General features: G+C 39.0%; 2 protein-coding genes across 2 annotated transcripts in view; one reads left to right on the forward strand and one right to left on the reverse strand.

Annotated features, from left to right (window-relative positions):
- Positions 1–6,082: 6,082 nt before the first annotated feature.
- LOC108068870 (uncharacterized) lies at positions 6,083–7,202 on the reverse strand. The gene is given in 4 exon segments (XM_017158697.3): positions 6,083–6,181; positions 7,069–7,111; positions 7,113–7,162; positions 7,164–7,202. Coding segments are annotated over 4 exon segments (231 nt in total).
- A 1,549-nt stretch (positions 7,203–8,751) lies between these two features.
- The window catches only part of Dnah3 (dynein heavy chain 3, axonemal), a 40,131-nt gene continuing 33,311 nt past the window's right edge, over positions 8,752–15,571 (forward strand). Inside the window, exons 1-12 of the mRNA XM_017158839.3 lie at positions 8,752–9,119; positions 9,270–9,473; positions 10,936–10,977; positions 11,048–11,317; positions 11,599–11,765; positions 11,827–11,927; positions 12,130–12,277; positions 12,832–12,948; positions 13,857–14,023; positions 14,075–14,366; positions 14,642–15,061; positions 15,119–15,284. Of these exons, the coding sequence (XP_017014328.2) occupies positions 8,900–9,119; positions 9,270–9,473; positions 10,936–10,977; positions 11,048–11,317; positions 11,599–11,765; positions 11,827–11,927; positions 12,130–12,277; positions 12,832–12,948; positions 13,857–14,023; positions 14,075–14,366; positions 14,642–15,061; positions 15,119–15,284 (2,314 nt within the window). The 5' untranslated portion in view covers positions 8,752–8,899. The remainder of the gene's footprint in view (positions 9,120–9,269; positions 9,474–10,935; positions 10,978–11,047; positions 11,318–11,598; positions 11,766–11,826; positions 11,928–12,129; positions 12,278–12,831; positions 12,949–13,856; positions 14,024–14,074; positions 14,367–14,641; positions 15,062–15,118; positions 15,285–15,571) is intronic.

The following is a 15,571-nucleotide window of genomic DNA, read 5'->3' on the forward strand; positions in this document are numbered from 1 at the left end:
TACTTTTCTTTCTCACAATTGAATTTTAAAATGTGGCAGATGTTGGTTCGAAGCGTGTGAGTTCAACTGTATATTTTTTGGCGGTTGTGTTCTTCCGTACCAAAAGTATGAAGTGAAGCAAAAACATCCTATGACACATTATAATATGTATAAACGATGTTTTATGACAATCAATTTGTTTCAATCCAATAGACACACCCGCCGCACATGTGCGAGCGTTTGTCGTTGGTGTTTTTGTTGTGCTCTCATTTATGTGATTATTTGATTTGTGTTTTGACGTTGATATTCGCACACAGAACAGATTCGGAACTCTGAATCAGAACCAGAATGAGATTCATAGCCCGAAGCTTTGGCATAACGAATTTTATGAACTAGAAAGTATCATTAATTTAATACGCATTCGCAAACGCAAACAAGCCGATGATATGGAAGGGCTTTTAAAGGAATGGGGATGGCTGTATATCTCGGTGGCCCTTAGTTATGCTCTTCTGATCATTGTAATGTAAATACGGGCAGGCCGCGTGCAATCATAAATAAACATTCGACACAAACACAATAAATGTCAAAAAGTTTCGCCATTATCCGCTCGCCAGTTAATGTCCTTGTCGCAGTTGTCATCGCGTCGTCGTCATCGCGTTGTTGTCGTCGTCTTGAAAGCGAACACAGCGCTTTATTATTTTAATGATTTCGCAGTGCCCGTTCTCTTTCTCCATCCTGTCAGCATGTCCTGGAACTCCTCCTGCGCTGTCCTGTGGCATTGTGTTTACATTTGTAATTCAATTCGCGACCGCTCCTCCTTCCCCCCGAAAAGAGCTCCAACCATCTCCGTCCGCTTGTTATTATTTTACATGTCGTTCGCTGGCTCACTATAATTTATTAGCAATTTGCATAATTTTCTTTTATAAAGCATTGCCTCTGTTTTCCGCTGGCTTTTTCTCTCCGCTTTTAGTGCTGACACCGCGCCATCAACTCTTTTCGGTGTTCGAGCCAGGCCAGTGTTATGCAAATGGCCGCCGACGGTCGTAATGCCCATGGGTTCGGTTCACCACCCCACTTAACGGTTTTATACACACGATCGTCATCAATGGGCATTTTGTTGCCCCGATTATAATTGTCTGAATAAAATACCTCTCGAAATTTGCATTCACATCTGCTCTGAACTCTGAGCTCAAGGCAAGGTCTTAGTTCTCTGGGTTAGTTGGCTAAAAGCAGCTGCCGTTTTATGGTTCTAATACAGGGTCAGGGATTCTCAAACATAGGAGCGTGTCAGAAGATCATTGTTAAGGCTTAAAAGTATTTTTTTGAAATATTTATCTATTGTAATTGGAAGACATGCAGCACTAAAGAAATTATTCGCAATTCAAACATCATTGGTAATTTATTAAAACATATTCTTTACAGGTTTTTAATATAAAATGTAAACTATAATTTAAAGTTTTTTACAATTTTTATTTATAAATTTCTTTGGCTCAAAAATAGAATATATAGATTAATAAATTTAGTTATTATTTAAGTTGCTATAAATACAAAAAAATAATTTATATTTTAACTTGCTCATTAAAAAATTAAAAAAGATTTAAAGATTTAAGTGAAAATTTCACCTTAAATAGAGATATCTACATCCTAAGATCCCCTAATTTCCCTTATTGCCCTAATGAAAATTGCTTAATTTCCAAAAAGCAGCAGGACCTTCGAGAACTCAACACAATACAAACAAGGAACAAAAAAAGTATCTTTATTATTTCTTAGTGCTGCAAGAATTGTTCTTATTTTTCCCATTGTATTCCTCCTTTAACTCGGAGCTGAACTTTTGCTGCATAAACAATTAAAAATGAATTTTAAAACTTTTTGGACCAAAGATAAACGGAGGATGACGGTGAGAGCGAGGAATCGAGAGGGAATCAGTTAGCTCATTAAACCCGCCACATGGTCTTCTTGGTTCTTGGTCTTGTGGTTCTGTTTTTGGCCCAACTTTTAACAGCGTCTGCATCATTACGCAATCTTTTTCGAAGGGTTTTGGGATGGTCTTTAAATGGAGCCAAAATGTAACTAAGCGAAACTATTTAAAATACCATTTGCCGGGGAATCAATCGACAACGGATGAGTTTTGTAATTAGGCGGCTCACAGAGAGAGTTCAGAACACGCCCCCAAGTATATAGACTCGAGTCAACGTTATTTCATAAACACGCTCAAGTGATTTGGCAAACTTCTGGGGGGATGCCCAAAGACTTTGACCCAGCCCCATTTGAGCCACAGATCCACAGTGTTTGTCTGTATGTTTGAATTGCCTTGCCGGCAAAGGTCTCCTCCGGGTGGGTCCACTGTTTGACTTGAAGGTATTAGAAACTAATTTGTACAGCAGCCAAAGCAGCCGCAGTAGCAGCAGCAAAGGATGAGGCTTCACCATCAGCATCAGCAGATCCTTGGCCAAAGCTAACCAGGATACAAACAACAATTGTTTGCCTGTCCATCCATCTATCCCAGAGCTTTGGTCCTTTGGCCTCGCTGTTTTCGGTCTATCCCGAAGACAATGAGTAAAAAATCCAAGTCCAAAGGCAACGGCAAAGGCAAGCCAAATCCCCAACAATAGACAGCAAAAACAACAACAGAATGGCTAAATCATATGGCCCTGGCTTGGAAAAAAGGGACTCTCGTCTCGTTTTTAAGTCGCCTGCGGCTTAAATTTTCTTAAATGTTACATTGTCTCTGGCAGCGACAGAGAAACTCTGGACAAACCCAGAGTCAAAACCCCCAGACATGCCAGTCTTTTTACGGTTTAACTAAACAATCTCTCTCCTCACGAGTAAATATTTTCGGAGGCATATGCAAAACTTTAAAATGAACCCGACACCAAAACGACCAACCGAGTCCTCTGGCTAAGTACATTTATCTTTAAGACTAAAAACCATAACAATTTAGTGTTGGAAATTTTGAGCTACGCATTGCAGAATTTATTCACACAGATACACACCAGCACACACGCATAGCCATCACATGGACACATCACATAGTAGAGCTTCATGGTTTATCCGGCAGAACAGAAATTCGCACAAATATTTACCCGGGTTGGAAATTTTATCGGAGAGCGCAGAAAATGCTTAGCTAAGCGAATTGCTATTCCTGCATAGCCGCTGCCCTTAAAGTTGCTCGTCCGATAATTTAATTTCCAAACTAAATTTCGCTATCTATTCTCATCGCAAAAAAAGGGAACAAAATGGGAAATACATGCATATGTCAATGAATTTTTAAACTAATTTTGAGGTTTTAAATATAAACTGTTATCGAATAAATAAATATATAAATTAAAATTTAACAAGTTTTTATTATTTCTAGTTACTTCAGTTTCACCATTTCCAGTACAAGTAAGGTCACCTGAATAGTTATCAGGTATCCACGTATCTGTATCTTTGACACCGCTGCGGTTTCCACTTCGATTCACTTGTTTTCCCTCCATCAGCAGCCACTCGATCGCAATTGATGCGACGTTTCGAGGATAAATCAGGAATGACTGGCTATATTTGCAGTGAATTTGCATTGATGATTGTTGACATTTAAAACAAATATGAATATACAGTGGGCAGATGATTTCAGTAGCCAATTTTTTTTTAGCAATGTGAAATGCGAGATGCCTTGGAGGTGGGTTAAAAAAATGAGTTGCAAATTGTTATGATTAATGCGAACGCGAGAGCTGGGCCAACTTTTCATTATGAGCATTAAATTTTTGCACATTTTATAATTTAATTGAATTTCGCTATATAATTTTTTATCGCACTTTTGCAAAGCTAATTTATGATTGCTCAATGCGGCATGTAATTGCATACAAAAGCCTTTAATGATGGCCCCGGTATAGCACAGTATCTCTCTCTATCTGTATCTGCATCCGTATAAAGCGATTGTATTTCAACCGATTTGGTTTTTTTTCATTTTACCCACTTTGACATTCCATAATTATATTCATTATTAATGATAACATAAAGCAAGAAGGGGGAAAAGAAATATTAGCGATAAAAATTGATTAAAAAATTTAAGCGAATGGCTGGCGATAATTAACCAGCCATAAAAATAGCACGTGATTTAAGTTTGGTTTAAAACCGAAGAAGATATATTATCTCTGTTGACTTCCGAGCTTCTGATCATCCCACCGTTGCGTGGTCCTTCTTCATCTTGGAATTGGAACCAATTAGCGGCTGGGAATTAAGTGCTCATCATCAGACGTCCGTCGGTTCAGGCTTAAGTCGCCGGACCACCTTCCATTTTCCATTTCCCATTTCCCAGCCGTGCATAATAGAGTCCACACACAAATTAGTCAAACGCAGGGCAAACTTCGACTCGTAAACAGAGCTGCAAATGCGCCGCAACATGCACGGTGTTCCACCGTTGAAAAGGAAGGGGGATTCCAAGGATACCAGACAGTCGGATTCTGGCATCCTTGCAGGAGAAGCTGAAACTGCCAAAGGACCAGGGGCAATTGTAACTCCCAGTTTGGTCGCACGATTAATCGTCGTTGCAAATTGTTGGCACGTTTTCAATTGACAACACAGAGTGCGTCGCCTGCAGCCCAGTCAACCCCTAATTTGCACTATGACCCCAGCCCAATACCCACCCCCTTTCAAACCCCACCCCCCTCGAGGTTGCGTGTAAATCACACGGTGTTTGCTCTCGCTCCTGTTGCATCTTTTACGTGCGTCAGGACGAATTTTGCTGCCTGATATGCGACACTGTCCTCCTTATCCTTCGCCCACCTCACGCCCTTCGTCCTGTTTTCAACCCCCCTTTTTACCCCCCCTTCACGTGTGACGGGGCCGTTTTAAAACGCCGACCACGACGCCTCTGTCGTTTATTTTGAATGTAATTTTTCAAGTCGCGACGTCTTCCAGCGCTGCCCATTAATCACGTGGACAAAATGCGATTCGCCATGCCAGCAAACGGGCGAAAAAAATACAGAATCGAGGCAAATAAACAATGGGGAACGGAACGGAGCAGGAAAGTGAGAGACTGGGCAGTAAAAAAAGGAAAACTTTGCCTTGACGAGGCAGTTCTTTAATTATACTCTAACTTAAAAGGTTATAAAAAATCTTAGGAACTTTAATTTATACATTTTAAAATATGTTAAAGGTTAAAAATATTTATAATATTTATAGACATATTCTTTTATCACAAAAGAAAAAGACATTTGTTCAACGATACAGTTGCGTTTATTTATTTTAAAATAAAACTCAAATTTTAAAATAATTTTAAAAATAATTATAAAATAACAAACATTCATAATCTGGTATATAAATGCCTTAAAAATTATATTAATGATTCCCAAAGCTTTTAAATAAATTATAGGAACTACGGCTGCCCTCTTTCAATTTAAAATGTACTCAAATAATTCTCAAATATTATTTTAATATTTATGCAATACCAAACACACATTTTTAAGCGTATAAAACTCTTAAGGTTGAAGTAAAGCCTTAAATTAAGCCCTTTACTTCCTCCACTTAAAGTTCCAATGTAAAGTTTTCATATTTTTTGCTATTCTTCAATATCAATGATTTATTTCCTGCTTTTCTGCCAAGATTTATTTCATCTTTTGTGTTCGAACTTCGAGGCAAGCGCATATCCAATTTCATACTGCCTCACACCCGAAAACCGGCGCTCCACAGCCACAACTCCAGAAGTTAAGCTTCTTAGGGTATGATTGGATTCGACTTATTTCCGTTCTGGTGAAAAGTGTTGCATACTCGCAGGCTGGAAATGCTGGAAATGATGCTGCTGCTCCTCCGGACTTTTGTTGCTGCTCGTTGACTTTGTTAATAATGATGTTGTCCCTCCCCTTTGTGTGTGTGTATTTTCAGCAATGAGGTCACGTGACTGACAGCCGTCGCATTACGGTCCCTTTGTTTGCCAAAGCTCGAAGACCGAACTCAACCCCGCATCAACCGTATCCCCCGAAAAAGTCAAACTCACCCACAAAAGGCCAATGACAAACTAAATGCAATTTGATGCGTGTCATGCGTCGAAAATGCGTAGTAATCATTATTTGTGACAATTGACGAAGTCGGAATCAATTTTTTATTAGCTCTCTAATGCCGGAGATCAAGCTTCTAAGCTGCTGCCCGCTGTTGTGGCAGTTAATAAATATTTGTCACGCATGGCTTTGGATGCAGTGCAGCACGAAGAACCCATCCCCAGCACAGAAAACAAAATAATATAGAAAAAAATAAATATCTGAATAAAAAATATTTAAATAAAATTAAAAATCTAATATTTAACGCAATATATAAAATTCCATGATTCAAATTGACAATATTTGAATTAGGGCAGAAAATATAAGATAAAAAATTAGTCATAATTACTTTAAATATTTGTAAATCATTAAAGAATAATTTCTTGCTAAATTTAAAGTCTAATAATATTAATATAAATTTTCTAAAATTATAATTAAATTAGAAACAATTAATTACGTGTTCTATTCTATATATTTATATATATTATATTTAAAATTAACAAGAAAGGAAGCTACCTTCGGCCAGCCGAAGCTTATATACCCTTGCAGATAAAGTAATACTCACTCGGTGCAGTTCCAGGGATTCCAGATTCAGTGTTCCTATTTTTGAATTTTGTTTTTAAGTAGTCAAGAATTAAAACGCCTACTTCCTACAAATTAACAAGAATTTTCTTATATTTGTTTGAATATTCCTATGGGAGCCTTAAGATATAGTGGTCCGATCCGGCTCGCTCCGACATATGTACTACCTGCAATAGAAAGAAGACTTTCGGGAAAGTTTCATCGCGATAGCTTTAAAACTGAGAGACTAGTTCGCATAGAAACGGACAGACGGACAGACGGACAGACGGACAGACGGACATGGCTAGATAGACTCGGCTATTGGTGCTGATCAAGAATATATATACTTTATGTGGTCGGAAACGTCTCCTTCACTGCGTTGCAAACATCTGACTGAAATTATAATACCCTCTACAAGGGTATAATAAAAACCTAAATGGTTGAAAAACACGAAAGAATATTTAAGATAAATCGGAAATCTTTGGATATGCTACATTTTTTTACCAGTGTGGCTTTCCATTCCCGAAGGACCTGTCGGTGGCACCTGCATTGCGTTGGCTTAGGCACGTGACAGGCAGATGACCTCGATCCTAACTCCTGAATGCTGAATCCTTCTGGTTTTCCCGGCCTCCGATGATGGTTTCGCATGCCCGGCTATTCCCACGACTTGTCAACTGGAAAACACACATGATAACTCCATCCCTCGCATTTGTGGCAACCGCACTTACACGGCGCCCTCAAAGTTGGTCAAAGTTGAATGCCTTCGCCTGATAGGAGGACCACAAAGGCAAGGCAACCGCAATTGCCCATTAATCAAATTTCCAATTAATTTGCCACAATTAATTGTTGCGCTAATTGTGCAGGCTCAGAGGCCCAAACACAACTGCCAAACCAAAAGAGGTCTTTGTGTTGAAGCCAATTCCGTTGGTGGTCTAAAATGCATCGGGGATCGAATCTCCTCTGCTTGCAAAATCGGCTCATGATTATGTTGCCTTGCCTGGTAGCATTATGGATGGGATTCCCATTGAGCTGCAACCCTATTAGGGAGCTCCGAACAGTATGAACAGTACGAGTATTATTATTTTCCATCATTGTCAACATATCATCAGGTTCAATGACGAGCAGAGCTGCTGCTCCTTTTGCCTTTTGCCAGACAGATGGGATAATAAATACACAGAATGCCAGGAGCAGCGGCGGCAAGGCAACACTAGGACCAGCTTTTCTGCAGTTGCAGCGCTTTATTGAAAAATGTGTGCACAATTCGAGAAAAGCTGCCGCGTTACCTGCTGCTCCGTGTGCTTTGGGTGCACTGTGAGAAAACAAGGAAATATAAAAATATTAAGTTAGGTGAAACATTTTTTTTTTTTTTAAATCCTGTGGGAACGACTTAAGGCAAATATTTTATTCACATATAAATCGTACGACAATATAATATAGCTTCTATATTTTTTATCGAATTCTCTTCTATATAATATAATTTTAAATTGGACGACTATATTATATAGCTATCATAGAAATATTCGAAAAATTAATATAAAAATAGTACATAAACACATTAATTCTCTTCTATATAATATAATTTTAAATTGGACGGCTATATTATATAGCTATCATAGAAATATTCGAAAAATTAATATAAAAATAGTACATAAACACATTAATTTTTTTTTTTTTAATTTTTGGTTTTTGTATACTTTGTGTGTTTTAAATTTTAACTTTATTTTTAAACAATTCTAACTTCCATTTGCTACGTACATTTGTCTAAAGTTTCTTCTGACACTTCCCTCTAGAATCCTTGGTTTTCCTCCGTGTCTTTGCTAGTGCAGCTGTAGCAACGGGAAGCCATCCCTTCGCCAGACACAAATATCAAATATTATCGAGCCGAGCGGAGAGCACGTTGACGGAGTGTTGGGGTGTTAGCTCCTCCGGTGGCGGCTTTTGCAGCCGGTCTGCCTGTCCTGGTTGCCGGGGTTACACGTACGCCCCCGGTTCCTGGACTCCCTCCTGAGCCCCCGGGTCCTCCGTTGCCATGGCCATGCTGCCATGCCCATTGCCTGGGCCTCGACTTTGTTTGTAAACATTTCACGTTCATCGCTGGCCCGCAAATATTTCGCTGCTGCTGCTGCTGTGCAAACTTTTGCCATCATTCCTCTTTTTTTCAAAAATTTTTCTCGAAGGGAAAATCGAGAGAGAAAAGTATGCCCCGCACCGAGTGAAACAAATGAAAACAGACTAGAAAATCGTGTTTCGTTGTGTTGTTGGCTTTTGAATACGATTCCGTTAACAAGCCGACATCATCGACGGAAGGATCAGGCACACACCATCCCGGAATCCATGACCTTACAATGCAAAAGAAGGTAGCTCCCGAGCGACGTCCTTACTGCGATCCTCGGCTGCAGGACGATAAGTTGAGGAGAAAGAGAACCCTCCATCTTCCTCGAGTTTCGCAGGCTCAGAAGAAGGGCGAAAAACGGCAACTAAACGACTGCCCATTCTTCAATCTCAAATATGGGTTCGATCAACTGCCCTTGGATCCTGTCAAGGAGTTTCTGCAAGAGAAGATATGTGAGGGTCTCCCAATTAGAGCTTGAAAATAATCGAAATTTCGATATTAAATATTTTTTACATTTAAATATCGAAAATATCGAAGTTTGCAAGTTCTTCTCTTTAAGGCAGCTAAATATCTCTTATTGAATCTTTAATTTTAACATTTAGCTCACATGCAAACTGATAAAATCGTGGGACGCTGCAATCGAGAGTTCGATTTCCACCGCTATGATTTGGATAATGTTAAGGAGGAGTACGACGAGTGCGATGATGACAGTCTACAGGATTTACAGCTGGAGGATATTATAATGCCTGAACAATTTGAGTTACTGCGTGATGCCAAGGAGCATACGTACAACTTCGATTCAATGGGTGAGTATGAAATTGGTTAGGATTAGGGAAAAACCACAGGCTGACAATTAAGTTGAACAACATTTGCGCATTATGCCAGAAAATGCCGGGAATGGGAAACGGAAATTCGCCCCAAAACAAATTGCCACACATTTCGTGTTATTCAATGAGTGAGAACTTTACCGCAAAAACATAACACTTAATACTTTATTAAATGCGAAAACATGCCCCTGAACAGAAGTAGCTCCCTCCTCAAACTCCTTATTTCTTCTTGTCTGCTTCGCCATTTTCCTGCCCCCCATTTTCCCGACTCCCACAGCGCAGCTCGCTGGAAAATTGTTCACCTGTAAACATAAAAATTCCAAACATTATCCTTTTAACATAAAATTTTATAACCGAAATGAGGAAAAAAAGGTAAAACCGAAAAACAAATGCGTATGACATTTATTTGAATATCCTTTGGGAGTGCAGGGCGCTCAGGGGGCGGCAAGTGGGAGGGCGGGGAGAGCAGGACTAAGGACGAAGGATGAAGGAGGGGTCGAGTGACTCTACAACATGTTTATCATAGTGTTTTATTTAGCATTTACATGGAACATTTTTATGTTTGCGTTTTTTTCCGTTGCATACTCTTTGGGCAATAAGGATGCTTTGAAGGAGAAAGGTCCTTAGCTTATGAATATGTTATAAATATTACTATTAGACTTTAGTGTTTTTTACATATGAATTGCCTATGGAACATTTATATTTTAATGGAATTTTTCAATAAAAACTTTTACATCCTTTTTACTTAGGTATATTTAAAAGAAAGATAAAGGTATTTTTATAGTATTTTATGAAATTCGTTGCACTTTAAAAAGTATTTTATGTATTCGCTATCTTTAATTTTTTCAACCTTTCTTTAACAAATTATCAGATAAAAAAGAGAACCCATGAATCGCCTTTTACCCTCAAAAAAAACATATCTCTCTTCAGTCTCGACTTTTGTCGTTAGTTCGTAATAAAAATGTTTCATTTTTGTGTCTAGTTTTTTAATATTTAATGCCGGAATGGAAGCGCCATCAGGTCTAATAAGGGATCAGGTTACACAATAGTATAAAAGCGTGTTGCCAATAGACATTAGCATGCAAATTCGACAAAAAAATGGAAACCCACAGATAGGACGAGATGCTGGCCACTCAGGCCGCAGGGAATTCCGTTTGTAAAGGCCCCGAATGGAAATTAATTCCGGTTTAATCAGTTAAAAATCGAACTCTGCCGCCGCCGTGACTTTTATTTAAAACAATTTCATGTTGCGCAAACAAACCTATTTGACCTGCCTTTCGGGCACGTTAAAAGTCACGGAAAAAGGGGAAAAATCAAATTTGAAAAGTGCAGACAGACCCATGTCATATTCGTGGGCAAATATTAAATGCGATTTTCAATTTCGCATTTTTTCGCATTATTTTTTTACCATTCAATACAGTTTCCTTTTTTTCGCTTGCAGCTTGTAATCAATTTCCCTGGATTGACAAATGGATGACTGGCGGTAATAAATAAGCGTTAATATTTATTCAGTGTGCATTATTAAAAATTTGACACCCTCCCTCTTAATGCAGTGCGGCCCAGTGAGCAGGAAATCTATGAAATGACATGCCAGCTTCTGGAAATCTACTGCAATCGAAGAGTTCGGGTCTTCTATCCGGGCTGTGGAACCAGTTCTTCTTTGTGGACAAATCAACTGAGAAGACAGCACGGGTCTCCTTCGGAACTCATTGGAGCCTATCGAACGCCCTCCGCTCGCCACATGCGAGTCAATAATATGAAAGGGCCTCCAAAGAAGGAAAAGTTCACTGCCGGCGATCATTATGCATTTCGAACGCCGCAGGGTAAGGAATTATTCTAGTTTATTTTTTATAATTTGTAAAAAATATTTACCAAAATTAAAATTGATGAAAGCTAGTAGAAACTATTTATTTGTCAAGGCTACAAAGTCAAAATTAATATTCTGGGCTTTAAAGTTTAGATAATGAGCATGAGATGACTAACGAAAGAATTTTGTATTGCAGTTCAAACATTTATAATTTAATTATTTTACTGTTTTAAGTTTTAATTAAATTTTCAATCCTAATTCATTAATATTTATTTTTCTTAACTAATAAACTTATAGAATGTCGCAACGAACTAGTGAGGGTTGGCAAGATAATTGACGAGCTAATCGAGCCCGTTCTAAAGGCGGCCGAGCATAAAATTGGACACGGACTCACCAAGCATCCTGATCCACCCAGCTGTAAGGATAAATCGTTGCGAGTCATGAAATCCGTGGGCCTCCTTGCGGTGAGTGCTTATTAATCAGTTGATTCTTAAAGTAAAGAAAATAAATTGAATTTATATTCAGGGAAAGAAAAAGACTTGTTATGTCGGAAAAAGTCGTATTCATCGTAAGGATTTTTCTACTAATGAGGAGTTCCTGCGGTGCCTCAAGAAAATGGAAGCCACGTAAGTTATTAAAAACTCAGAATTAATTATTTCAAGATTTCAGGTTTCAGGTATTTAATTAATTACCTAAATTAATTTTAAGGTAAATATTTTAGGATTTCATGTTTCTTGTATTAACTTTATTTATTTATTTAAATACGACATTAAATATTTAAAGATTAATATTTTAAGATTAATTGAATATATTTATTTCCTCCTACAGCCACTTTCCGTACATGCAGCCCCTGCAACCGGTGGATCCTGATGACCAGAAGCGCCAACTGATGACCAAATACCAATTGGAGCGAGCAAAAGCCGAGAAGCTTTTTCCCCTGAAGATGCAAAAGCGATACCAGTGCCTGCTGAAAAGTGTGAGTGATTCGATGGGAGATAGTTGAGTTTGCTCCACGTGTGTCCACTGCGTAATTCTGAATTATGCAACTGACCAAACCATATGCTAAATGCAGAGCAGAAAATTCCGTATGAAAAATGAAAGCCAAATACCGGGCGCAATGACTCCCTGACCGAGATCATAAAAAAACCATCAAAAGTGAGCACCAGCGTTGGGCGTAAATAAATTTTATCGTTGACTCCGACTTGTGCTCCGTGTCCTGCTCCCTGTCCGTATCCCTGTCCGTATCTCTGTCCATAAAAAATGATAATAATAAACTCCACACAAAGTAAACATGTGTGCGTGAGCGTGCGAGTAAATTAAGCTGCGTTGGCTTCTGGGGAACGTGCTTATAAAAATTATATAATTCATACCTCGTAAATATTATGGTCCGTCGGTGGGCGCTTGGGGGGGGGCGTGGTCAGAGTTATGAATAACGTGATTAGTTGTTAAAAAGAGGAACCGCTTGTGTGGTTGGCGTTGGCGTAAATCACACCCGATTTAATGGCATCTTTATCCTTTCTACCCATGCAGATGTCCATAGTGCAACTGGCGACGTATCCTTCACACCTCATACGAAAGGCCTTCAGACGAATCGATCCGAGGAGCTCGCTTCTTCAGGATGCCTACCGATTTATTCTGAAAGAGGAGGTAAGTATAGTAGCTCGGGTAGATATGTATTACTAAATTATTATAGGAACCAGACTTTATAAGCCCGTTTTTAACAAATTATTTCCTCATTCACATTCCTAACTGTTTAATGTGATTTTTCCTATTAGAAACGCTGAATATTAGAACCATTCATCTGCGTTTAATTAACCAGAAATAAACCAATAATTAACTGTTGATTTTAAAATTAAAATGTCAATAAAGTCATTTATCATCCCGTAATTAAAATGGCATACGAAAATTCTAGACAATTATTTTCTGAAACCACATTTGACTTTATTTTAATCAACCACAACTTTCTATTTCAATCCCTGAGCCAATTATTATTCTTAAGCAAACAAAATTAAATCTATTGGAGGTTTTGGTTTAATTTTCTACAAAATATGCACATGTCTTTAAATGTATCAGCCAGTAAATAAGCTATGTGTGCAACACAGATTAATATGAAAGGAGTTCCCAGACTCAGTAGACATTATTAGTAAACTTAACTGGCTCAGAATTTGGCGGAAGTTTATGCCGAAAAAGTTTTGCCGGCAGTGCGAGCATATTAAACATGCTCCCAGGATTGGATGGTGAATATATAGAGGGGGAATATGGAAGATATGGGGGCAGAACTGGGATGACAAGTGACGGGGCGCGTGTTGATGTTTTGACGTGAGCGCCAAACAAACTTTGGCAGGGATTTAAGCCAAGCACTTGCCATCAGCACCGGCGAATCAGTGCCGGCAAAGGCGGCTTAATGAGCAGCTGAAGATGCTCTGTAGTAGACAAACCTAAGTAGTTCCCAAAATCGCCCCTGAGCGCTACAGCAAAAGTTTATGCCACCACCTGTCGTCCCCTTTTCAACAACCCATCCACCCCACCCACCGTGTCTAATCAACTCATTACAGAAAGATTGGCCCAAACTGCCGCCAGAAGTTATATTAATGGATTATCTGTTCGTGGGCGACCGCGGTGTGCGTCAGGACTTGGCCATCCTTATCATCGTGTGCCTCATCGATCTGCAGGAGGATTTCCGCCACCATGTCAAGCGCACCTTTCTGAACTACCTCCTGTCGTGGGTTGTCTAGTTTATTATTTGGAATTTTTATTAATCCTGGATTTACAGATCTAATATGGAACGGAGACGTCTGCAGCTGGAGAGGGAGCCACCAGATTTTCCTAACTTTACCATCTATCCGCCGGTTCCTTGGCGTTCCAATCTCCTGAGGGCTAAAGCTCGCATTGGCGAGGTTCTCATGACCACACATCCCACGATTCAGGCCTTAAATAGGTTGTGGCATGATCTCTACGAGGATTTGGTGGTGGTGGACCTGGGTCAGCTGCTTCTGGCCCAAAGACCCCTGGATGCGGATACTGTGCAGGTTTTCATCGAGAAGAGCTGTGCCGAAGTTAGGGATGTAAGTAATTACAGTATCATATCCCACACTCTCTTTTTTACCCTTATTTAGTCGATCTAGCATTGTCTGTTTGTCCGTTTCTCTGTCCGATCGTCTGTCCGTATGTCCGTTTCTACGAATACTAGTCTACGGTTTTAAAGCTATCGGTTTGAAACTTTTCTTTTTTAAATATTTCAGAAATTAGATTTTAATTTAACAAAAAGCGGACGAAGGATCAAAAAATTAATATCAAAATAATATAAAAATGGTTGCTAATGGTTTTAATTACCCTTTAGTTGCTTCTAAATGACTGGTTGCCTCGCTGTGCCGATCTGATGAACGAGATGCGTGGCACTTGGAAAGATCTGGTGCCCATGTCGGGAAAGTATGGAGGTCGGGCGGCCATGCTCTTCCGCTGCATCCACTCGGCGATGTCGCGACACCTGAACAGCCTCATTAGCAAGAGCATCAACTACCTGTTCAAGGTGTTGTGCGCCTTCAAGGGCGGCAACCGCATCGACAAGTACTCCATGTTCGATGCCAAGCTCAAGAGGATTCCGCTGATGACCCTGATTGCTTCAGTGGTCGGTGCCCACTTCGATCACGAGCCCATTGACATGGGTCCCGGCGTTAGACCCTCCTCGAATATCTATGTTTACGATGAGGACGATGCCGATCCTTTCCAGCAGCCGCAGGGCCAACAGTTTGTGGAAAATGTAAATAAGTTTTAATATGATAATTAAATATACATATATTGACTCTTTCTTTCACAGTTCCCTGACATTGATGATGTGGCGCAGTTCGAGTTGGATCATTCGAATAAGCTTTATATATATCCTTATATGCAGGAACTACCTCGCATTTTCACAGAGCATTTCAAGAGTATTTTGGCGGTCGGATATGATATTCCCCGATTGGAATTTGTCATGTCAGGAGGAGGTAATTTATAATATTCATAAGCAGAAAAAAATATTTTATATATTCTACCTTATTTCATATCTATTTCATAACTATAAGTAAACGTCAAATTTAGAACATAAACATATTAATTAGGTATTTAAAAAATGTTTCCAGATTAAGTTTTTTTTTTAAGTTCTTTGAAATATCGCAAATATAATAAAAATCATATGAATAACTTGATCAAACAAATATTAAATTGACCTAGACATAATTTTGTTAGTTTTTTCTTTATAGATATATTTTAGTCAAATATATTATTTCCTTCA

This window comes from Drosophila takahashii, chromosome 3L (genome assembly GCF_030179915.1).
Source record: "Drosophila takahashii strain IR98-3 E-12201 chromosome 3L, DtakHiC1v2, whole genome shotgun sequence".
In the NCBI taxonomy this organism is placed as follows: Eukaryota; Metazoa; Arthropoda; class Insecta; order Diptera; family Drosophilidae; genus Drosophila; species Drosophila takahashii.